Source organism: Bubalus bubalis, chromosome 10, assembly GCF_019923935.1.
Source record: "Bubalus bubalis isolate 160015118507 breed Murrah chromosome 10, NDDB_SH_1, whole genome shotgun sequence".
Classification (NCBI taxonomy): domain Eukaryota; kingdom Metazoa; phylum Chordata; class Mammalia; order Artiodactyla; family Bovidae; genus Bubalus; species Bubalus bubalis.
Genome location: NC_059166.1, coordinates 35076500 through 35102077, shown reverse-complemented (window position 1 = coordinate 35102077; position 25578 = coordinate 35076500). Strand labels below are relative to the sequence as shown.

General features: G+C 38.9%; 1 protein-coding gene across 23 annotated transcripts in view; it reads right to left on the bottom strand.

Moving 5' to 3' along the window:
- The window catches only part of EPB41L2 (erythrocyte membrane protein band 4.1 like 2), a 215064-nt gene that overhangs the window by 45142 nt on the left and 144344 nt on the right, over positions 1–25578 (bottom strand). For 11 of the 23 annotated variants that reach the window (XM_044924231.2, XM_044924233.2, XM_044924229.2 and 8 more), the window contains exons 6-13: positions 24017–24092; positions 21816–22034; positions 20140–20227; positions 15824–15976; positions 15240–15337; positions 11173–11345; positions 5917–6089; positions 1094–1156 (exon numbers count right to left, since the gene is read on the bottom strand). In XM_044924231.2, the coding sequence (XP_044780166.2) occupies positions 1094–1156; positions 5917–6089; positions 11173–11345; positions 15240–15337; positions 15824–15976; positions 20140–20227; positions 21816–22034; positions 24017–24092 (1043 nt within the window). Of the gene's footprint in view, positions 1–1093; positions 1157–1414; positions 1451–5916; positions 6090–11172; positions 11346–15239; positions 15338–15823; positions 15977–20139; positions 20228–21815; positions 22035–24016; positions 24093–25578 lie in introns of all 23 variants that reach the window. The other 12 variants (XM_025294538.3, XM_044924235.2, XM_044924232.2 and 9 more) reach the window with 2 other exon arrangements.

Genomic DNA, 25578 nt, shown 5'->3' with positions numbered 1-25578 from the left:
TTCAAAAAAGTTTTAACTGAACTTTAAGTGCTTTCTTACATTTCAAAAATCATGGGGTCACCTGTGGATTATAGCTTTCAATTACACTACTCCTTGAGAAATAGGTCATGCATCTGAGTAAATGAAATATTCCATATGCATGCACAAGCATAGTACGGATAGCTCATCTAGGAGCTTCTATTGCCATCTGCAAAAACTCAGGAAAATCTAAAAATCTTTGCATGGCATGGAAAAATGACTGTGGCTTGAGATCAGGCACATTTCTTGCATTTGTTCAAAGCGCTGTTATGTATTCTTCTTTAGAGCATTTTAGTAAGTTATGCAAAAATACATCTCCAACAGTTATTAAAGCTGGCCAAAGCAACCAAACGGATTAGTCAAATTACTGAGGACCGGAGTTTTCCACTGAATACATTGCTATATCCTATCCTAAAAGAAGGGGGAAAAAGAAACAAAACCCATTCTCGTGTGACATGGGGAATACATTTCACCTTCCTAATTGGGCAGCTAGGCTTCTTTTTCCTCTTTTCTTTCTCACTTTATTTCACTGCTTCTCTCTTTTTAATCAAAACAATTCCATTAATTAGCATCTTCTCAAAAGGAAGATTTTTAAGTGGACCACATTCCTAATTGCAGGGATTTGGGTACTTCTTCATTTTACAAAAAAAAAAAAAAACAAAACAAACAAAAAAAAAAACGTGGACACCTATCTAGGGCCAAATGAATTAATGCCAGATTGACAAATATTTTTTGCAGTTTAATATATATTAAGGATGGATCATGTCCATTAGGAGAAAATAGGTTTACTTGCAGAACTTTAAGATTAATGAATAAAAACTTTATTCATTTGATTACACAGAATCTTTTCTTTTCCCAGTTGTCACTTTGAGAACTTCTCATAGACATATTCCTATCTAAGCCACTTTAACAGAACAAAGTCAGAATGCTAACATGCACTTCCACGTTGAATTTTCCCCATGCATTTCGTGCACCGTGCTTGAAAGCTGCCAGCCAGCCAGCCTGTGCGTGACCCCCCGTCCACAGCAGCCTGGGCAGCCATTCGGACAGAGTTGTTTTCTTAAATTATACAAACCTCCAACATTAAATTGCTATGTCTGACATAAATATTATCTCCTTCTACTCTCAAGGAATTTTTCTGTGAAATTAAATCACACATAGGGAGGGAGGGGGAAGGCAAATAAACATAAGTGTATCAATCAGCAAGCACCAGAAATGACCCAGAGTTGGACAGTCTAAGACATTAAAATAAAAGAGAAATAAAAATCTTAAGAACCTAAAGCCACAATGAGCAAAAGTCACAAATAAATCCTAAATGTGCACCACCCCACCCCCGTGCAATCATAATGGCAGGCAGCAACTACCAGGAATTTAATTTGGGGGGAATAGTATCCACCTCCTCCAGCTGTGTTTCATCCTCTTCCATCTTCGCCTGAAGTCACCCAGCAAGCGGCCAGAGAGAAGGGGAGTATTATTGGAAACGCTATCACCGGTGCAAAGAAGCTGTATTTGAACTTAAAATGGTGAACCAGCATTACCAACCTTTATTGTCTGGCCCTCAGAAGATGCAGAATATTAAGCCACTTTGGTCTTTCTTCACCTACAATGTTGTACAAATGATGGAAATGGTCCTTTGCAAAGGTGGAATAGAGAAGGGAAGCTTCACTCTTTCTCAGTCACCAGACATGTGTTGCTTTTTAATATGTTTTGACTCAGGAATGAAAATATGAGAGTGTAAAAATGGCATAATTCAGTCTGTTCTAACCTGAAATATTTAAGTCAACTGGCTGTGAGGGCAAAGTGTAATGATGCAAATTTTAGCTTTCACTTTCTATCAGGGACAAATGTTCACCCTACATAGATTTCTTTCCTTGGGGAGGAACCAGTTTATTTTGCTACTTTCATTTAAAATGGTGGATAGTAAAAACTACTCTTGAGTTTTATAGTCACTTTTCTGTCATAAAATTTTTCAAACAAGCATATTTATTCATAGTTGGACAATTCTCAGTTATCTAATGATCCAAAGAATAAATCTGTGTATTTGAAACTAACAGAAACACTGATGACTACTGACTCATGGAAGGGAATAGCGTAAAAGAAAAATATTGATTCAGATACCAAAGGAAAATAGTTTAACCTTCACATCCTGATTTAGAGCAGGATCATATACATTATTTTTCTTCTTTACTGTGCTTTTTTTTTTTTTAACCATTCAAGCATTTTTGAGAGGTAAACCAGGAACTCAGAGTATCTTCTGATCAAGAGGGAAAAAGAGAATTCAACCGCTCAACAATTTGTTAAGAATAATCTTCTAATTCCTTGGTCAACATTTCTCTAAAATGTTAATCTTTGGCATCCCTTGGGTAACCTTTAGGAATCATGGATTCTCCCCCTATGCTTAATTATCTTCACATTTTTCCTTAGGTTTGCTCTAAATTTTGTGATTTATTCTATGTAGGAATAGTACCTACAGGATATGGGACCCTAGGTCCCCAGACCACATTTAGCAAAACAATAAAAAAAAAAAACTACTGCACCTGTGAGCACAGCTTAGTACTGCAGAGGTAGCCTTATAAGGGGCAGAAATCCTCAAACCAGATACTTAATTTTAAATAAAAGGACACTAAGAGGTCTCACCCAACCTTAGGGCTACAGAGTCTAAATTTTCAAAACGCTGAGGTTCATTTTTTATAAGTATTTTTTAAAGATAACAGAAGAGTATCTTCCTTAAAAATACCTGACAGTGACTCTCAGATATGATTTTGAGTAAAAAAAAAAAAAAGAAAGAAAAAGTAAAAGAAAATAAACTACATGAACTTCATCTGGGTCCCAAATGCTACAATAATAGGGAGATAAAGAGGTTCTGAGATTAGACCCACACACACATCAGGAGTAACTGTCACAGGTGCATTCTCCTAAGTGAAGAACAAGCTTGGCTTTCTAACAGTGAAATAGTAACACTAAGGAATTCTACTAATACATATCGATCAGTTATGTCCACTGTATTCGAAGTTCTATACCAAAATAAAGTTTCCGTCCTAAAGGAACAGCATTCACATGTATGTGCAAAATGGATAGACCCAAATCAGACCGTTAAGGGCAATGAAGGGCCCCCTCTCCTTTTTTTGTGGCCTAGTATGGTTCAGATATTTATTTTTAAAACCTATAACTTTGCACTCAACGTAGAATGTGTGGACCTAGTCAATGAATATCAGTGAGTGGAAATGCTTAATTACACTTATTTCTCATGCACTAAAGCTGTGTGTGTGTATGAAAGTGTGCAGACCATACGTTTTGAGGGCAACCCATGATGAGATTTATGCACATGTTTACACTCTACATTAGGAAGGGTATTAGATGAAGTGGAGCTTTGTTGCCCACACAGATTTAAAGCTTATGGAGGAGAGCCAGTAACTGCTTCCTCTTCCTCTGTTTTGTCACTCAAGTCACAGTCATAAGAAACAGTCAGGGAGGCAGCTTTCGCCTCCAGATAGCAGAGGGATAGAGCCAGAGGAAGGGAAAAGGTGAGAGAAAAAGGCACTGACTGAGAAGCAGAGAGAAGGAGCCCAAAGATGAGGATGAGAGAGGGGAAGAATGAAGGGGAGGTGATGGGAATGTAATGCCGGACATCTGCGGGGAGGAAGGAGACCCAGACCTTGGGGAGGCTGGGGAAGGCAAGGTACCCATTGTCATCGAGGAGCGAGGGGAAACGAGGCAGAAAGCACCTGCAGAAACTGAAGGAGAAGGACCCACACTCAGAATCCGTGTGGTCAGCCTCTTTTAGAGGCTTCTCAGGTGCAGGGGGGCAGTCAGGCTCAGGACGGGCTTCAAGAGGACCCAAGCCAGGATCACAGGGCCCCTGCTCTGATGTCTCGCCTGCGTAAAGGCACTCTAAGCTGTCCAGAGTGATACGATCGGCCTCCCCAAAGGGGTCTTCCTCTGAAATGTCAGAAAGGAAGTCTATTTCAGGGACTGGCAATAGGTTTGGGGAAAGAGATGAAGCACAGCGGATGAGTGGTGAAGGTGGGCACAAGGAAATAGGCTGTCCTCAAAAGCAAACCCATGGTTGAATGTGAAGTTACACAGCGGATACAATCAAAGGAGAACCAAAGGTAAAAGAATGAAAGAGGAGAGAAGAAGAAAGTTAGTGAAAACTTTTACTCAGAAGTAATGATTGTATTAACAGTATCATTAGAAAACTAATTAAATGATCCATTTTTAAAAGAGGAAAACTGGACTACTTTCATCACATACAACTTAACAGGTATAGCCTGATTCAATTAGTATTTCCTGACTGGTTGCAAATGGATCCTATGAAACTCAGATAGCATTATTATTTTTAAACCTGGTTGCTGCCAAACAGTGAACGTATCAGTGAAAAGGCACACTGAGTCATTTGCCAAAAACAGGCAGAATTTCCCTCGGAAGTTAAGAAAACTTTTCTTTTGTATCATATTAACTATGCAGAATGGAACAGAGGCTTCCCGTGATGCTGAGCTCTCCCGTTTCTGATGGAAGTAGCCACTCTACTGGGTACACTGGTAGCGTGTTGGTGTTGTTCAGTCGCTAAGTCGTGTCTGACTCATTGAGACTCCGCAGACTGCAGCACGCCAGGCTTTCCTGCCCTTCACTATCTCCCGGAGTTTGCTAAAACTCATGTCCATTGAGTCGGTGATGCCATCCAACCATCTTATCCTCTGTCACCCCCTTCTCCTCCTGCCTTCCATCTTTCCCAGCATCAGGGTCTTTTCCAATGAGTTGGTAGCATAATCATAAACTCTCCTGACAACTATTAAGTTATTGATGGATATTGTTTGATGTGATATCTGTTATTTTTAGTTAATTTTTAACCAAATCCTTTGTAGAAGATGATAGTTAAAGATTTTTTAACAAAGCAATGAAAAGGATTTCATGGCTCGCTCTACCTGAGGCACTTGTCCCTGCGCATAAGGAAGGGCCCCCATGGCGCCTGAGCCCTTCTCTCCACTGGGGTTGGGAGCTATCACTGCAGGAATCCCTGGGACCCTGGCAGTTAGCTCCTCGAGCAGGTTCTTTATAAATTCATGCTACACATCTTTAAAATTTTCAATGTTAAAATTTTGAAAACATTATAACTTTTCAAAGTTAAATTTCTGGAAATATTATAAACCCACAGGATGATTTTATTTCTTTTTCATGTTTACTTCCAATGTTACCTATTCAAAAGTTTCTCTGTGGGATATGGAAAAGAGAGCTGAAGGACTCAAAGCCACTTCAGATCAACTTCTAAGTGACTATACTTACACTTCCCATGGTAACATAAAATAACCCAAACAAGCCTGAAGACTCAATATAGGTTACTTCTCCATGCATTATGGCTCATACACCAAATAAGACCGAAAGCCACACACCGTCTTCTCACATAGTATTCACAAAACAATTACTTTTTGCTTAAGAATTTCTTCTTCAGTAACAGACTATTAATGAAAAACCATAAAGACCATCTTTCTTCATTTCAAAATATTCAAGTCAATATCATAATAAAATTATCAAGACATAGGCTACATCTTAAAATTTACTTGAAACAAACCAAATATGAATTTCAAATCATAGCTTTTATAATTGGGGGGCTTAATGAAATAGGATGATTATAAAGATGGACAAAAGGTCAATAAATTACTTACTTGGATTAAAGTAATTTATGTTGAAATATTTTGCTTTGAACAACAACCAGAAAAAGGTTAGAGACTCAGTCTAAAACAGCAAGAGTCTACACACATATGAAAGGTGGAAATTTTTATCAACAGAGAAAATACAATGACTGGTTTTAAATGATACTTGAGTTCTGAAACAAATGCAATAGACAGCCTCTGATCTAAGTACACATTTAAAACCATATATTCCACTAATTCACCATACCTTTCCTTCAATGAGCGGCATATGCGGGACTTTAGCTGGGCTTCTCAGGTCCCTTCTGCCATCACCATCTTGTACCACGGCAGCGCTCACAACTCCAGGGCCTGGTGCTGAAACCTCCCCAGCAGGGCCAGGAAAATCCTTCATAAGACTTTGGTCCACAGCATCAATCGGAGCTAGTGACAAGTGATTATAGGGATCACGTTAGGATGTTTAAACAAGAAAATGTTATGAAAACCTCCCTTTCCAGATAAATAGGCAGCTTACAGACAATTAATAGAAACCGGAAGATTCTTTGATCATGAAAATAACAAATCAAATAAACTCACGATTATACTTAAAAAACAAAAACAAAAAAACTCTGAATTGTAACCCATTAAATCTCTCAAGTCACAGATACTTGAAGGAGAGATACTGATCATGGAACTGGCCAGTAGGAGGAGCTCTAAGACCAGATGAAACACCAGAGTTGGGGAAGTACAGCAGAATTAACAATGTGACCAGTACTTCAGTTCTCTGGGGTTTCTTTAATCTTGCCTGCACTTATTTCTGAATCTATCTATTGCAACAAATAATTACCTAGTTATTAAAATGGTCTTCTTTAATAAGTTTTAATAATTCCTCCATAAAGGAACCTTTAATTAGAACACTAGTCAAAATTGTGACACGACAGGAAAAGTAGATTTTAGGGATTTAACTTCTGTATTTATGTTTACTGTTTTTTATTTTTCTAACCTCCCTTCTGAATGCCTCAACTTGACCTGCAGCAAGCCTAATACATAGAAACCTTCTGCCTTAGCAAATCTGGCCTTTTGGGTCCCTTCATCTATCATACAGATGGGCAGGAACATGTACCGTGTTGACATTTCTGTCATATGGCAGAGCAACCCAAGATGGCCTCAGATCTCAACAAGGCCAAGTGAGCAGCAATTGGCAAAAGCCTCTCTCTCTCTTTAGTTTCTCCCCTAAAGAGTGGGACAATCACTGCAGTTATTTCACCTGCATAAAAAGCATCTTCCTGACACAGCATGGTTGGCTCTGGTTCCAGGCTCCCAGGGAAGCACAATAAAGACAGGCCTTTAGGCTGCAAGCTCTTGAAGAGCAGGACTGTGTGGGACCCACCATACTGAACTTGGGCAACCTCTAGACCCCTAACTCATGTGTTACAAGAAGCCTCTTAATCCATACCCCTCACACACCCTGTCCAAACTTCCTTCTTTTCTAGTCTCACCTTTCACCAAATTACTGAAGTCAGAAACCTGGAAGTCTTTTCCTTTACCCCTCAACAACCAGTACGTCCAATAGAGTCCTTGTATGTATTTCTAAACATGGCAAATTTCCTTCCATCTCTATTTTACCATTCAGGTACCTTTTAAGAGTTTCATGGTTTTTAAACACTCATATTTTGGAAAGCCTATACCAAATCCAATTAAACATTAAAACAAATTCACATCATACATAAAGTATAATTATTTTCTAGAGTTTTTTTTAACTTTTAAAAAGATTTTAATAATTCTTCCTTGAAAAGTATATGGCTTGAGTTTTTAACTTTAACTTAAGATTATGGTCCCTAAGCACTCATTATGCATACTCAGAAACTTACTGAAAAATGAGAAACTCTGACCTAGAAATGGTTTTAAATGCAATGATATCAAATTTTAATGAATATCAAATTTAAAGTTACATAATGAAGTTGGCAAGATGTTGACACTACATACTTTTATTAATTAGTTACTGACTTCAGTTTGCTGCTATTAACTTTTGTCAGGTCTTACACCTTTGTAGAACCCTGAGATTATAAGCCCAAGGAGCTGGACCTACAGTGCCAAATAGCTAATTGGTCTACTACCATCTGAGACAAAACCACCATGACTCTCACCAGGACTATGCCTAATCAGTCGGCCTGAGCTTCCTTCCTCATCCTCTCCAATTGTTCTAGACACGGCATTAATCAAGTGACTGTTTTTTTTAAAAGACAGCACTGTACACTTCATAGCATGCCAAAGAAACAATGTCAACAGTGAGAGACTTTTATTTTCTTGGGCTCCAAAATCACTGCAGATGGGGACTGCAGTCATGAAATTCAAAGATGCTTGCTCCTTGGAAGAAAAGCTATGACCAATCTAGACAGTATTAAAAAGCAGAGACGTTACTTTGCTGACAAAGGTCCCTCTAGTCAAAGCTATGGTTTTTCCAGTAGTCATGTATAGATGTGAGAGTTGGACCATAAAGAAACCTGAGCCCTGAAGAACTGATGCTTTTGAACTGTGGTGTTGGAGAAGACTCTTGAGAGTCCTTTGGACCGCAAGGAGATTCAACCAGTCCGTCCTAAAGGAAATTAGCCCTGAATATTCATTGGAAGGACTGATGCTGAAGTTGAAACTCCAATACTTTTGATGTGAAGAACTGACTCATTGGAAAAGACCCTGATGCTGGGAAAGATTGAAGGCAGGAGGAGAAGGGGATGACAGAGGATGAGACAGTTGGATGGCATCACTGACTCAATGAACGTGAGTTTGAGTAAGCTCTGGGAGTTGGTGATGGACAGGGATCCTGGCGTGCTGCAGTCCATGGGGTCGCAAAGAGTTGGACACAACTGAGTGACTGAACTGACCTGTACACTTATGCGCTGGCACAAGTGTACACACATGTGTACATATGAACACATACAGTCTTCAGTGGTTCCCTAGAATAAAAACCACATTCCCCACAATAGCCTGCAAGGTCCTGTGTGATCTGTTCCCAGCCTACCTCGCCCCATCACTAATCAGCTCTGACTACATTTGCCTTCCTTCTGTTCTTGGAATGTATCAAGCTGTCCCCAAACTTACGACCTTCAGACTTGCTACTGCTACTAGTGCTGCCAGGAATCTGGATCTCCTGCTCTACTCGTTCTCATCCCTTAAGTCTCAACCCAAATGGTTCTTCCTCAGACAGGCCTTACCCTGTCTGTAATGTCCTTGATTACACTTTCCACTTTCGGGAAATCACGAGTTCCCTGTTCTCACATACATCCTGGGTGTTAGCACTCTCAATGACTGATTTGTCTCATTTCAGGGTTTATTGTGCAATCCTGGAATCTCACTGTTCTAAAATAGCTATCTAGGTTGATTTTTATTTGATATTTGATCTTTAGATATCACACAGAAAGTAAAAATCAATGTAATCACTAGTAAATTTATTTTAATTTGTCAAGCCTTAAATTGAAGAATATTTATATATCTAAATAGTCTGTTTAAAAACAGAAAAAAGAAACTACAATACATGTAAATAACAACAACAAAAAAGGTATATTGATGGTGTGGTGGGGAAAATAAAGCTCAGTACCAGGTTACAGCCTAGCTTTGCTCTGAAGGGAAAAAAAAAGAACATAAGCCCTCACCAAATAGTTCCCTAGCTGTCTGGTCATGTATTGGCATGAAAAGCCTCCTATTTTTCACAATAACACAATAATCCTTTTGATGACTTGCCCATCTGATGAATTACAGTGTCCAAAACACAAAAGGAAAAATAATGGATTACTGTGCCATGTTTGTTGCTTTTACTTGTGAAAATCATTGTTTTCAGATACAGACCCACTATAACCCACTGTGCTAACTGCCCATACAAGATGGTGGATTTCCTTGAGCACAGTTTATATACCTCCAAGAAAAGGCATTGCTTTACTGCTCTTTTTAAACTCTAAAAACTCACAACATATGAGTTATAAAAACCTCATAGTTCGAAAACAAAGGCTGAAACAGACAGTGTTACAGAAAGAGGAGTGATTTCTCTCAAGGCATGAAATAACACTGATCGCATTTATTCAGCACTTGTATAAATTCTCTGTGGCAAGACGCAAGGCTTGTGAAATATTTACACAAGCGGGCACATTCTTCGGATTTACTTGGAAAAAAGTGCTCAGTTGTTGATGAGCTGAAAGATACTCTGACAACTATCATACAGCAATAATTCATTAAATGTAAATCACTACATTTGGGGATGTGAACATTTATTCAAACCACAATTTATGATCCTGTTGCACATTTTTTCTGTGGCCTCATAAATTATATGAAAGATTCTCCAGAAAATTCAGTAACTACATATACCAAAATGCCCACCAACAAATATTATTAACTATTTCTGTGTGTCTGCCCAGATCTGTTTCCTAAGTTTATTCCAGGAAAAATAGATCTAAGGCAATGAATGTCAATGCTTCACTTAATGAGAGATTTTTTATCTATTAGCATATCCAGCCTGCTTTAGCTAATTATATGAAACATAAGCCATTCAAGTTTGTATTTCAGAATGATTAACAGCAATATTAATAACAATGAAAAATAGGTTTTTGCTGATAAACAGCAGTAAAATAGAACTTATCCAATTCAACATTAAAGGATCTTTTGCATATATGTTTTGAGATTAAGCAACCAAAAAATGTTGGGAAACTACTTTTGGTAGAAAAGCATTCACACCAGTTACTTGCTAGTAGGTAGAAAGGAAAAAAATTTTTTAAATATCTTTAAAAAAAAAAAAAAACCTCAGCTCTTTTATAGAAAACCTGCTATTAACCCAAAATTAGGGTAATAAGATATATATATACGTAAAATGAGGGGAAGCAACATCAATTTTTTTCCATGTAAAATTTATTTAAAAACTACAAATATGTAGCTAATTAGAATTCGAATAGAAAAAATGTATACAAATTTGTAAATGTCTCTCCTGGGGTGTAAGAACAGATGAACACATATTTCCTTTCTTGTTGTTAGAACACTGTACTTTAAATAATCCTTGAAGCTGTGAATGGTTTCCAATATGCTAGAATGTCTGTTAAGCTTTAATAAGAGTTTTTAAACCTAAAACTGTGATGATGCAATGAAGTTTTGCATTCCTTTGAATAAAGGGTCTATATATGCTGCTGCTGCTGCTCCAAAAACCCAAGTTTGCCATTAATTAGTAAGTTCAAGAAATCAAGTGACATAAAATCCATCACAATTAAGAAGTCTGTCCAACATCTCATCATAAACTCTAACATCTGTGTGTTTCGACAGTGCCAAGAAAATTTAGGTTCAGAATGACAACTTCAAAACACTATAAAATGATTTTCATGTAAGTGTAATTAATAGTATTTTATTTACTCAGGAAAAAAAAAATATCTAGAGGCTATCCCTCTAGGTATTTCTAGGCGTCTTGTTAATAACTAGTTCAATATTTTCTAATCCCACTGGATTAGAAAAAGACGACTGGAATCCAGAATCCTAATACAATAAATGTGTTTACCTCCATCTAGACTCCTGGAGACCCGTTTACTAGAAGTGCGTTCGAAGTGTGGCGCCGGCCGGTCAATCAGGCTGCTGGCCTGGCGGGTCTGCGCCTGTGTACGGCCACTGTAGCGGAATTTGGACCCTAAGGTCAAGAACTTGGCCTTTGGTGGCTGCTCTGGAGACACAAGCCTATGAAGGTGGGGGAAGGGGAACAAAATTAGACTTCATGGATTTTTTTTAACTTTGAAACTATATATTTAATATCTCACTTCATTAAGTATGATTATTTGGTCAAAAAATGCTGCTTACACTAATAAAAGTGAACACTGTTTATAAACCCTCCTATATACAGAGCTTTATGATCATGATAAGATGAATAAATCCTCATTCATGTATTCATGAGTAATATGTTTTCCTCAACCTGAGCAAAAACGCAGCTGTTCTTTGTGTGTACCAAAGGTTATTTATTTGTGTTAACTTAAATCATTTATATAAACACATATGCCTGAATTCTTGCTCCTAGCCTTAAGTGCCAAGCAGCAATCCATTATCATTAGCAATTCTTAATATTTATGTCTATTTCTCTGGGAAAGAACATCTAACTCAAGAATCTGTTCCATCAAGTGATGCTCTCCCGTGAAGCACACAGCAGATCTGCAGAGATGACTAACATCCTTTATTGGCAGTGCGATTCTACTGCTTAAACCCCGGGTCCGTAATGAATGAGGTAAAACTTTACTGATGTCAACTACTTCCAGACTTATGTGAAAACACATTTTTAGTAAATGAGCCAATCTTATATGGTATACAACCGAAATGATCTTGCTTTCACTGCCTGATCAAAAGCTGGCAAAGCATTTTAACAAAACAGATAATCCCAGAGCTCTCGGAGAATGTATTAAATAAGAAGAATTCAGTTGACAGTTTCAGAATATGGAGACCTCCACCAAAATTTTTCTTATTATTCTCCAGAGAAGCGTGATTTCTTAAAGGGTTCTTTACCATATCAAGTATGTCAGGCATTTCTGCTCAATTTTTAGAAATCTTGTGCTTAACAAGCAATGAAGAGAGATTCAAGTCTAGGGTAAAGCCACATATAGTAATTCAAGAGGTGGCTTCCCATCGATTCAGAATTCTCAATAGTATTAACCCAGAAATACAATGCGTTAGAATGAAACTGATGAAAAAAAGAACTGATACATTCTTGGCTTGAATCTTGTCGTTGGGGGTGGCAGAAGTGTTTCTTGAGAACATCCATTTTATGCCAACAGATCTTCAAAGGAGACACAGATGATACTGCTGAGAAAGCAAAATCTGAAGACATCAGTGCCTCAAACTATACTTTGGAAAAAGCTCTATATCCTTAAATTAGAAAGCCAGAATGTTAAGACATTTAGACAGGAAATGAACTCTTATCTGTGCTCTGTATTCTCTTTCTCTACATGGAAGAAGCTGAGGCGCTGAAAGCCTAAACCAACCATGAGGACCAGGGGCAAGGTGAGAAAGGCGGTCATTTATCATGCACTGCCTTCTGATGGACTGAATATGGTAGGTTTCCCTACCTTGCAATCCACCTATGGTCAAAGAATGCATGTAAGAAAGCAGTTATGTATAAAGAAAAGGGTCATTGACAAGCTCATCGGTGCAGTAATTAACAAATGCTCATTCTCCTTGAAAAACAAGTTGACTAAATCGCATTTATTTTCATCATCTATTCATGAAGTATGCTCTGTAGGTACTGAGAGACCAGTACCTACAAAAAAAGAGACATTTCTAAAAAATATCTCAAATGAGAAATATGCATTGATGACCCCAAAGGAAATACACCCTGCTCCACAAAAATTGTTAAACTAAAGACAACCGATGCTGGAGAGAATGTGGAAAAGCCGGGACCCCTGCATACTGTTGGTAGAAATACAAAATGGTGCAGAAGCTGTGTAAGACAGTTGGGAGGCTCCTTAAAAAATTAAAAATAGAAATATCACATGATTCATCAATCCCACACATGGGTATTTTTCTAAAAGAACTGAAATCAGGATCTCAAAGAGGTATGAGCATTCCCATATTCAATATAGCAATGGTCACAATAATTAAGATGTGGAAACAACCTAACCATCCACTGATAAGTAAATGGATAAAGGAAATACAGGATACACATAAAATGGAACACTATTCATCCTTAAAAAAAAAAAGAAGGAAAGTCTGCAATATGTGACAATAGGGATAGACCTTGAGAAAATTATGCTAAGGTGAAACAAGCCAGACACAGAAGACAAGTACTACACAATTCTGCCTATATGGGGTATCCAAAATAGTCAAATTCACAGACTCAAAGATTTGAATGGTGGTTCCCAGGGGGTGGGAGAGAGGGCAATGGGGAGTTGTTAATCACTAGGGAAAAACTTTCAACTAAATAGGATAACATTTGCTCAGTCATGTCCAACTCTTTGCAACTCCATGAACTATACAGTCCGTGGAATTCTCCAGGCCAGAATACTAGAGTGGGTAGCCTATCCTTCTCCAGTGGATCTTCCCAACCCAGGAATTGAACCAGGGTCTCCTGCGTTGCAAGCGAATTCTTTAACAGCTGAGTTATGAGGAAAGCTCCATTGAACCTACAGTCAGTAATAATACTTAAAATGTGTTAAGCGACCCTGCCACTATAAAATAAAATTATTTTAAAAGGAGAAAAAAAGACTAGAGGCAAAGAGGAGGGTGAGACTGGACTATCTGGCAGCCTCTGCAGGTTCTCCTCTGCTGACTGTAACTCAACCACAGGCCACATCTTCCCAGAATGAGCAGCTCCATTTGAGCATTTTCTCTTATGTCCAGTTTGCAAAGAATATAAATCCAAGAAATATAAGAAAAATATTTTAAATCTAAGAAATATAAGATATAAGTCATAATGCAAAAGCGGGAAAGTCATTAACCAGAGGATAAAAGGGCTTTCTTGCCCAACTAACTGACAGTTGTGACCACATACGCAAAGTATTAGCTTACAGATAAATTTCCTGATCACAAAGAAATCTTTAAGCAATTAAGCTACAATTAAACAGAAACAGAAATCAAAACAAAACAAAACAAAAAAGGGCTGAACACAAGCATTTATGAGTTTTCTCCAAGAGAATTTTTTGGTGACTTAAGTCAGTGGTAATGTGACTCCTCTGAAATGAGTGTATTAGAGCAGTCTTGAAAGTAGGTAAACAGCACACTATGCTACCAAACTAAGAATAATGATAAGAGTGACAAACATTATTACATACCAGAAACAGTTCTAAGTTTGTTTCATGCAGGCTATATATACTCTCAAGGCAGAGGAATGACTCCTCTTCCTTGAGACAAGAAAAGAAGAATGAATGAAAGAGAGGGAAATGATGCTTAGTTAAACACAAAAAGAGAAGATCATGAAACCAAGAACACTCATGACCCACAGTGTCTACTATCAGCATACCCCATGATGGAGGGCATCTGAGCAGTGGGGCAGGGGATCGAAGAAGACCATGCACATTTGTGATGGCGGCCCTGAGGATCCAGCCAATGTAGGCAATGGTCGCTCTGCAATAGCATCAATCCACAGGGCTGTGCGAGTGCGTCTATGAGAATAGTTATGCTACTGAAGGGACTGTGTGGCAGCACAGGAATAGAAATGATGAGATCAGAACACAGGATTAACCCAGAGCCAGGAGACTAGAGGCTGATGTGCAACAATGACCAGGGCTAAGGGGGCTAGAACACTCCTGACAAACTAGCAAAGGGGCAGGTCCAGAGCTGGTTTCGTTGGGGAAGAAGTTAAAGCAGAGGGAACTGGTAAGAACAATTAAGTGAAACCTAAGGTGAGTGACAGCCAAGAACAGCCAAGGCGGGAGGGTAGAAGGAAGGGCAACTGGAGTTTTGGACCATGGCAGAAGATCAGTTCCAAGCCATGAGGAGCACGGCCAGGTGAGAGAAACAGACACACGAATGGGGAGCCCACAGAACCGTAAGGTGTGGCTGTGTCTGTCACTCTATCCACTGCCACCGCCTCGGATCTCGAGGGTACCCAGAGCTGCTCACATGAATCCCAAGCTGTTTTCTCAAAATTACCTGTAGAAAGTATGATGTTCCACACACACCTTCCATAGCCTTTTTGCTGCCCGATGGTTTGGCAGCTTAAAGCCAATGGTGCTCTCGAACTGTTCCAGCTAGAATAAATCCATAAGACAAATCAGCATGTCTCCTTAAGAGCTGAGTGGAAGTTACTAAAAATCATGGGCTCAGATATCGCACTAAAAACTAATTGTTCCTCTTGAAAAAAAAGGCAAATATCAACCACTGACATAAACCAGCTATCCTTTAATGTCCACTAAAATTCATCTTACCACCTGCCCATCCATGGATCTCGCCCAGTTAGCTGATTCAAAAAAAAAACGAACCCCCATGGTGTGGCAGGCGCATAGTACTTTCTCTTTTCTGTGAAATTGTGGCTGATACTGGTTTTCTTACGAACAGGAATATATATGCAAGTTTATCATCAAAACGCTGACTTTTTTTTTTTTAACCACAGAGGAATAAATAATAGTTCATTTTCTTAAAACTCAATGGAAAAGAATTCTGCTAGCTCACAGCCATAAAAGAGAACACTGACACAGCCCAGTTAGACACGCCCAGGGCTACGTGCCTTTGCTTACCTCTGCTGGCCTAACTTTAATGTAGAAGTTACTGCGCTTATAGGAGATTTTCAGGATTTTCGGCCAAGCGAAACGATTGATTCTCAGCCTGTCTTTGTAGATGAGGAGTCCATTAGCACATACACCCAGCTTGATGTCCACGCCTTCCGAGTCCTGCCAAGAGAAGGCCATTTGACCATGATTAAAGCTGTGGAAGTTACACAGGTTGGAAAACCTACAATCTCCCTCAACCCATGATCAAGAATGCCCATCTAACGGGTCTGTGTTTCAATTTCAGCAACAGAACACATGTTAATAGAAGCAGTAAGACACATGACACCTCTTAAATCTAGATACTTCACTCGAGGGGCCAGATTTTAGGTATAGCAACATGACTACAGGACGCAGCATTCTTCAAAAGGCCTAACTCGTATGTTCTCGAGCTTGGCTGCAAAACCCAAAAGGGAGGAAACAGACCTCGATTTAGACATCCTGAAGCAAGGGAGATAAAACTTGTTTTGTGAGAGGCTATTTCAGCTCCGGACAGCGTGTCAGCCTGCCCTAAGGTGCAGTCAGCCATTTTACTGTAGGCAAATTTATCTCAGATGGTCTATGCCAGCTAATGGCTGTTAAATAACGCCTATATTCTGCAAAACACTAACCTCGCAGTTTCTATTCTAGGCTGACAGTGTTGAAATCTTTGAATTCTTTCAAGCAGTTTTCCAATAACTCTTAAGTGCTGACATCTAGTTCTCATTACAACATTCCTTCAGCTGGCATATTTCAAAGGATGGTAGACTATTCTTAAACTTATTAATACTGTTTTCTTCCCTCAGTGTTTAATGTGAAAAAGATAACCATCTAGAATAATTTTCAGCCTGAAAGACATTTTTAAAAATCAAATAAATTTACAGACAAAAGTAAAAAAAAAAATTGTCTCCTCACATTTCAAGTAGTGCTGGAAGATCTAATATATATAATACTCAAGGATCTTTAAGAGAAGAACTAGATCTCACTTAAGATATGAAGTATCATTCAGAGATATTCACATATTCAGAAATCATTAATAACAGAAAAATTCTCACAAAATACGCTAAAACAAACCTCATACAGTCTAGGTTCAAGTCAATAAATGTGTAACATTTCAACTGCCTTGTTACTGAGAACAATTAAATGTAATTTTTATCTGTTTTTTAAAAACAGAAGTACAGTACTAGGGGTGTGTGTGTATGTGTGTGTGTGTGTCACTCAGTCGTGTCCGACTCTTTGTGACCCCGTGGACTGAAGCCTGCCAGGGTCCTCTATCCACAGAATTCTCCAGGTAAGAATACTGGAGTGGGTAGCCATTCCTTTCTTCAGGGGATCTTTCCGACCTAGGGACTGAATCACGCTGCAAGCAGTTTCTTTACCCTCCGAGCCACCAGGGAAGTCCACAGTGCTAGGTAACTGATGCCAACTGTATTCACTGCTGTGATGTGTGAGTAATTCATGTATATAAATAATATCACATTAAACCATCTGAACAGGTTTAAAAATCTCATCTATCAGGTGCTTTTATTCACCGATATCCAGACAGTCACAGTTCTCTCTAGGAACAGAGTGAAAGCTGGAGTGAACCAGTCACAGGTACCCAAGCAACGTGGCACCAGACACAAAAGATGCATTTGCTCAAAATATCACTGACCAAGGCCACAGGGAGCGGGCCGGAAGAGTGCCCAAGACAGCATGTTCTCTGCACGAAGAGGGAGGCACCCTTCATTTGAAACATTCAACAAAGCCATCACAAGTGTGAGGTAATCTTTCAACAGGACACTGAAGCTATTTTATCTGACTTAAAAATAAACACAATCTGGATCCAAGTTAATCAGTTGATTTTTGATTGTTCCACACATTGTTTTAGAATTATCAGTATCTGTATGAACAGAAATTACAGATAAAGAAGCTGAAGGGAAAAAAGTCCTAGTTCTCCATGGTTGACTTCTGCCACTCAGCAACAAAGTCAATAAAATAAACTAATAAAAAGGGAGCACTTTCCTTCCTTCCTTCCATCCGCTGTGCTTACTGCCTCAGGAAGCCGCCCCATGAGGGACATCAACAGGATCCCACGCCCACTGACTTCCAATGGGTTCGGCCAATGGGAAGTTCTCAGATAAGATCAGAGAGGAAGAAGTTGGGAAGGTCTGGGGTTTTAACACCCAGACTCCCTCCCTGTGTAGTCGCATGAGGGTGGCTCTGTCCTCGACAATCGCAGCTCCTGTCAAGCCCTCTCCGCACAGATCTCTCCCCTGGGTTCTGACAGCTACTCTCTGCCTCACCAACCCACACCCGCAAGGTTAGGAGAGCTGCTGTCAGCAGCTCACAGGTATCATTCTACTCTTGTGGTTTCCGCATGTCTTTGTCAAGAGCCCTTTCATTCAACATCCTCACCTTGTCCTAACATAAGTGTGCCGTTAAAAACTCTTTTGACAATAAAATATTAATTAAAAACTTTTAAACATGATCTCAAGGCAACGAAAAATGTATAAACACACAAAACTTTAAACTACATGAAAAGTGTTTTTAAATTGCTACAGACTTTTTTTTCAATGAGCTACAAATATCTTGCTCATCAGGTATTATCTAACAAGTCCACCAGATGATATATTGAATAAATGCGTGTTATTCTGACTTTTCTAAAGTGATCTACTCCTAACCACACAGTAAGAACTGAAATTATAACAAAACCAGCAACTTTTTAACTTTCCTAACATCAGTTCAGTTGCTCAGTCATGTCTGAATCTTTGAGACCCCATGGTCTGCAGCACGCCAGGCTTCCCTATCCATTACCGACTCCCAGTGCGTGCTCAAACTCATGTCCATCAGGTTGGTGATGCCATCCAGCCATCTCATCCTCTGACCTCCCCTTCTCCTTAACTTCAAAAACAAGAATCTGGAAACCTTCCAGGATTACCATCTAAAAACTGGTTTCTCACTAATGATCAACAAAAGCAGCAGATGGAAGATTCACGTGTGACAAGAATAACAGGGGTTAGAGGAGACATGGGCTCTGGGGGCCTTCAGGATAACAAATCTGCTCTTTCCTCCCTCCCTTAGTTCTGTGTGTCTGCTGACTCTGCCTGCCCCCATGATACAGAGAAATGAGCTACAAGACACTTAAGTGTGGAAAAGATCTGTTTCACCTCCTAGCAGGATGTATCAGCAGACATCACACAGATGGGACTACTTTACACTATGTGGCTGGAGGCAACAAGCCAGTTAGTGTAACAAGCCATCTGCATTCTGTTTTATGTAGTTTTTGTAAAAATAAAAACATCCAAACCGTAAATAAGATAGTATATGTGGAAGTGCTTTTAAAAATTAAGAGTATATAGCATTTAGCAGTTAAAAATGTTGCTGTCAGAGACTATTTACTAACATGGAGCAGTGTTTTCTAAGAACAAGTTAAAAAAATTACAAAATAATACTCATAGTATAATCTCATTTTAAAAATGTGACACTGCTCAGATTTTTTTAATAAAACAAGAAAATTTAAAAAAATATTAACAGTGCTTGTTTCTGCATAAACCGATTTCAGTCTTTTTATATTTTGTTCACCTCTATTTTCTATGATGATGTGTATTTCTCTCGTAATAACAAAAAACATTTAAAGAATGAAGGAAGATACAAAGGAAAAGGCAATTCTTTGCAAATATGAAGTACTATTAACACAAAAGCAAGAATTAATAATCTGAGGCCAAGAGAGAGAGGATATCTCTGAGTGAGGGGCTTTTCTACAGATTTCTCAAATCCTGTAACTCCTATAACCCACACTTCCTAACACGGAAGGATTGGCAGGGTGTTTTAAAAACAGACAATAGGTTCCCGTCTCATGTTGAGTTGACTCTGGACATATTGCTCAAAACCAAATACATCTTTCACCTTATCTTTTGTACCCCCAACCCCACTCTCCATCCCGACTCTCCCTACTACCTGATCATGAAAACTAGGATCATTAAGTAGGAGATGTTTTTTTAGACACGAGGCAGCACTTGGCAGAGCAAAAGCTGGGACACAGAATAAAGACAGGATGAGGAGTAAAGAAGGCTGATCAGGTGAGTCTTATAGTAAGCATATATGAAGAGGGATCAACTCATAACATTGAGAAAAGAAGGAAGAATTGGGGGAGAATCAATGGTCCCACCCCACAACCAGAAACCCCAAGGAACTATTACAGAGCCCCTCAGGTGAGGAGGAGTAGCCTTTGCTAAAAGTGAAGTGGGTTCATTTAAAACCGAAGCCCTCTCAGAACTGTAGCCAGCAGACCACGAAGAGGCACCTCCCCGCCACACTCCCAGTACCTTGGCATGGTGCAGGTCAACGCCGTACATGGAAAGCCTCTTGGCGTTTTCTAGGAACTGAGAATCAGCTTGTGCTGGAGATAAGCCCCTAAGGATCAAACCAAACAACATTATCTTATTGGTGGATGCAAAGCAAATATAGTCAAAATGGGGAAAGGAGTACATAAGCTTAGAGTTTAGGATGAAGGGATTGGTCCAGCTAAATGTGCAGACCAGAAAGAAACAGGTAAGAAGGCTCAACCCTCAACCTCCAGCAATTTTTTCTTGTTGTTGTTCAGTCACCATGTCATGTCCAACTCTTCAAGACCCCGTGGACTGCAGTATGCCAAGCCTCCTTGCCCCTCACCATCTCCTGGAGTTTGCCCAAGTTCATGTCCATTGCATTGGTGATACCATCCAACCATCTCATCCTCTGTCACCCCCTTCTCCTCCTGCCCTCAATCTTTTCCAGCATCAGGGTCTGTTCCAATGAGTCAGCTGTTTGCATTCTCATTAGAAACCTACTCATTGCAAAGAGGTGCCCCTCCACCCCTCACCCTTTTTATCTTAGAAAGTTGCTTTCATTTTTTTTCTACTAGGGAAAAAACCCCAGCAGTAATGGGTACAATATAAATTAACTTTAAAAATAAAAGAATATAGAGTCATTGTGTCTTTCTGAATAGACAAATTCTCTCATAAATTTTATTTCACTAGGATTGATCATACTAAAGATCAGAAGTACCTGTACTTGATTTTACAGCTGACATACCCCAACTAAACAAATCTTAAGCTCCTAGAAGGCAGGCTTCCATTAATCGTCATATTCCCCATGGCATTTCAGCACCTGATATTTCAGTTTCAAATTATATGATACATGTCTACTGAACCAAATTGGAATAAAGTTAATAAGAAAATATTTAAAGTCAAATATTGCATTTATTTTTTTAAAGACAAGTCAGTGAAGGTGGTTTTTTAAAAGCCTCTAATCTCTTAAATTTCCTTTCAAGTCATTTCAATCAAATTTTTTGAAAAATTCAATTTTGCAATATGGGACAAGTTAGAACTTGGTCACTGGGAGTTTTAAAAACTTGTGCTTAAGAAAGCCATCTGTTTTCACACAGATGTAAACATTCTCAAAGTGTAACATGGTATTTAAGTAATCAATAATCCTCAGCTAAACCAAAGTCATCTTCTGTGGACAGAGAAACCAACTGTAGATTCATTCCTTTTGTGTCCATTGCCACTCACATTTCTGATCCAAATCCTGATGCTTCATTATCTCCTTGGCTTTCACAAATATGGTGATAAAAACAATTAAAAGGCAGAAGAAATGCATAATAAATGCCAAACAAGTACATATGTTTGTGTCAAGGGGGTGTGTGTGTGTGTGTGTGCATGCGCACACATGTATATGAAGGGAGAAGACTGGGATAGGGCAAGGAGATGTCATAGGGAAATGTAAATTTTTCTAATAAATGAAAACAGTTAGACCCGTGAGCACAGTTCCTTGTATTATAGTCATAAAGACAATGAAAGGGTATCTCAGTGCTCCAAGCTGTCTTGACCAGTCCTAGGTGAAGCTTCACAAGGGCAAACTGATCAACCCTGTCAGCTATACTCAGATGTCTAGCCAGCGCTAAGGGAAGCAATTTGAACCCACCATGGCCACTGTCTCCCCAGTAAACAAGTCTACAGACCTGTGGGTCTTATGCAGCTCTGCCACCTTCTCTTCCAGCTCTCTTGTCTGGGTGGGGGCAAACTGGAAGTCGCTGAGGTCATGACTGGCATGCTCGTCTGGGTCATAGTCCCCAAGTTCAGCCTGCAGTGTGTAAGATCCCAGGAGGGCATGAGTCACAAAAGAGCAGGGCAGGCGACCTGAGGCAATGTCCTGCCGGAGCTGAAGGCACAAAAAGTATCTGTGAAGAACAGGGGAGAAAGAGTAGAGAGAACAATTAGTCAAGATTGTAACACTCATAATTCTGATATTCCTTTGAAAAAAAATATACAATATGGCACTCTTCAAATCCAGAGCAAAAAGTCTTCTGTAACAAGAAGCCCACCATCCTCCATGGATTCCTAGTTTTGTGACTTATTTACAGAAACTGAATCAGGAGGGCAAAGTAATAGATGGAAATTCTGAACTGCTATTCTGGCAACAGTGTATTTTTACTATTACAATAAAGAGTTTTGTGACTGTAGGTGAAATTCTAATCACTTAGTCTCCTTGGATTTAAAACTAATCAAAATTAGCATGCCCTTCAAAAGTTGTGCCGGAGAAGGCAATGGCAACCCACTCTAGTACTCTTGCCTGGAAAATCCCATGGACGGAGGAGCCTGGTAGGCTGCAGTCCATGGGGTCGAGAAGAGTCGGACACGCCTGAGCGACTTCACTTTCACTTTCAAAAGTTGTAGAGATTAATAAAATTTAAGAAATAGCTGCAGTTTTTAAGCATTTGCAAGAAAAGCTAAGGTCACCCACCCTTTATTCGCTCTACCCTTTTCATACAAATTTCTTTTCCTGAGATCCTTTAATGATAATTACAAATTAGTCTATACTTGGAAGCCCTCACCTGCTCATTTACCCCATCCAAAGAGGCAACTAACTCAGTTTACAGTAGAAAGGGCATGAGAGCTGACTATTAATTTACATGCCTAAGACTAACTTCTGGTCTGTAAAATGGGAAGAACTTCAATTTCCCTTTGAAGGTAAGGGCAAAAAATTAGATAATGTAAATAAAACACATGGCATGGTATCTGGGAATCAGTGACTAGTAGCCATAATCATAATATTATATCATTCAAGGTTCCAAGTGGATTATTATACAGTTATAAAAAATGCTGGCTTTTATTAAATAACATGCAGAAACACATTATTTATACTCTGTGAGGATCTGGGTTGGGGAGGGGGGTATCTCCATATCAACTCTTTGTGGTAACATTTTAAAACCCAATTTCTACTCTTAAATTTAACTACTTGCAAAGGTTACCATCAACCACCCAACAAAATGGCAGGATCCTCCCTCCTCCTTGAAGATGGTCGAGAGACTGCCATTCCTCAGGGCTGCTGGATTCTTCCTGTGGATTCTTTTGCCTGACATGAGTGCCACGGCCCTGCCCTCCTCTTGCCTCTACCCAATGCATTCAGACAAGCTGCTTCTGGTCCGGGATTCTTGTTGAGTCGGAGAACATGGCCCAGTACATGGAATCAGCCATCCCCCAATTCAGTGACACCTGTATTGCCCCCTAAACTCCTGTCAGGCAGGGCAAGGACTGTTTATCATGATCATAATCCCATAGCAGACAAAGTACTTGTGCTCCTTAATTTTCTAGGAATGACAAGTGCTCCATAATTTTCTTAAGGATGAAAGTCAGCTCACTATCACTGTTGGCATGGGGTTCAGGACAGGGCAGAGGGGGAAGCTGGGCTGTCCAGAGAGGAGGGCGGGGTGGGGGGTGGGGTAAAAAAAAAATCATAGTTCAATAGACTTCCAAAACTAAATTTTAAAAAGTTTTTCATTTTTCTACCTTTGCATCACCTTTGTAATATAAGATCATTACACAGGCACACATGGGTTACACAATAAAAACCATCTTAGTATTAAAATTTGAAATATTAAGTACCAGTAATTTTTGACAGTATAACATAGGAAACAAAATTGCTGCAATTAAAAAAAAAATCCATTACTTGAATATAAGTGGGGAATTAAAGAAAAGTGAACAAAATTTTTGAAACTAGAAAATTTCAAAATATTTTGGAATATTCATTTCCCAGGAAACTTCTAAAACTCTACTCAAGAATAAATATTTTTGTTTTAATGCTGAAATTACTACCATTCCCCCAGGGCATAGAAATGAGAGCTATAAGTAAAGAATCATTTTTAATATAAACATAAAATACCTGGTGATATCTTCAGTCAATTGAGAAGGATCAGGAGGATAAAACTTCACATTAAAGCTGAACAGCCAAGGAAGATCTGTGATTATTAAAGATTATGATTATTTATCTGACCAACACAATGATGATTTACAGATAAAACTTAAAGGTCAATCAGCGTTCATATAGTATAGATCAGTCCCAACATAAATCAGTTTGGAGAATTTTGGTTTTTAATTTAAAGAAAATATCATTGACAAAGCAAAAATGAAGTAAAAAATAAAAATCACTTCCATAAATAACCCATCATTAAAGAATAATAAGGTTCATTTTTTTTAAATAAAGGTTCACTGGTACCCTCACACGTGGGGTACCTTTACATGGTGAGCTAGAATGCAAAAATTTTAATATAACCTTCATATAATAGTTTAAAATCTGTTTTAACCACAGGATCTCTAGATGTCAAATCTCCACACTTAAAAACAAAAAGAAATCTAGGATTTCTACATTGTTGGGGTTTCAAATGATCATTTGAGAAATGACTAATGGGCTATTTGAGAGAGTGATAAAACATCATAATACTTAGAGATAATGAAAGTATTTTCAAGGTTTTATAAAGTAGGCTTAAAAATATGCATATATACTTTGCTGTAGTGTGCCTAAAGAGTAAATATAGTAAGCAACCATGTCATAATGACTAACAAAAGTTAAAACACTGCTGTCTATATTACCACTTAACTAATGTTTGATTTATCATGCTTCAGATGGCTTTAAAAACAAATTAACAACAAGCAGACACACACAACTCTGGGGACAGGGCAGGTATTATTTGCCAAAAGGGATCAAAATAATTCCAGTGGCCTGAATTTAGAGTTATACTCACTCAAAGTTCATGGTATTTCCAAATAAAAGCAAAAAAAAGGTGTGTGTCTGTGTGTTATTTCATACACCATTTGAAAGCTTTACAGTTGCTTTAACTTTGGACTTGAAGGAAAAGTTCTTGAATCCTATTCTCTTGCTCCAGGGGTCATTTTGTTCTTTTCTCACCATAGACACACTGATTTTTCTCCCACTCAAAAGTCAATGAACCTATTTGCAGGGCGGGAACAGACGTACGGTCACAGGGAAAATGAGCGTGTGGGATAAACTGAAAAAACAGCACTGAAATGCATACATTACCACGCGTATAACAGGTAGCTACTGGGAAATTGCTGTATAGCACAGGGAGCTCAGCCTGGCGCTTCTGTGGCAACCTCGAGCGGTGGGATGGGGTGGGAGGGAGGTTCATGAGGGAGGGGACATGTGTGTACCTATGGCTGATTCATGTTGATGTACAGCAGAAACTAACACAACATTGTAAAGCAACTATCCTCCATTAAAAATAAATTAAAAAAAAAAGTCAATGAATAGTTACTGAATGTCTACTGTGAACACACAGCACCACGTAGCACCCTTGCTGAGTTTGGGCTGAATACATCATTACTCTACTAATAAAGTAAATTCAATCCTGCTGAATTTAAGGAACAGATTTTGCTTCCCTCTACACATTTAAAACATCATTAAAAAAAGATATGGAACTATTTTGA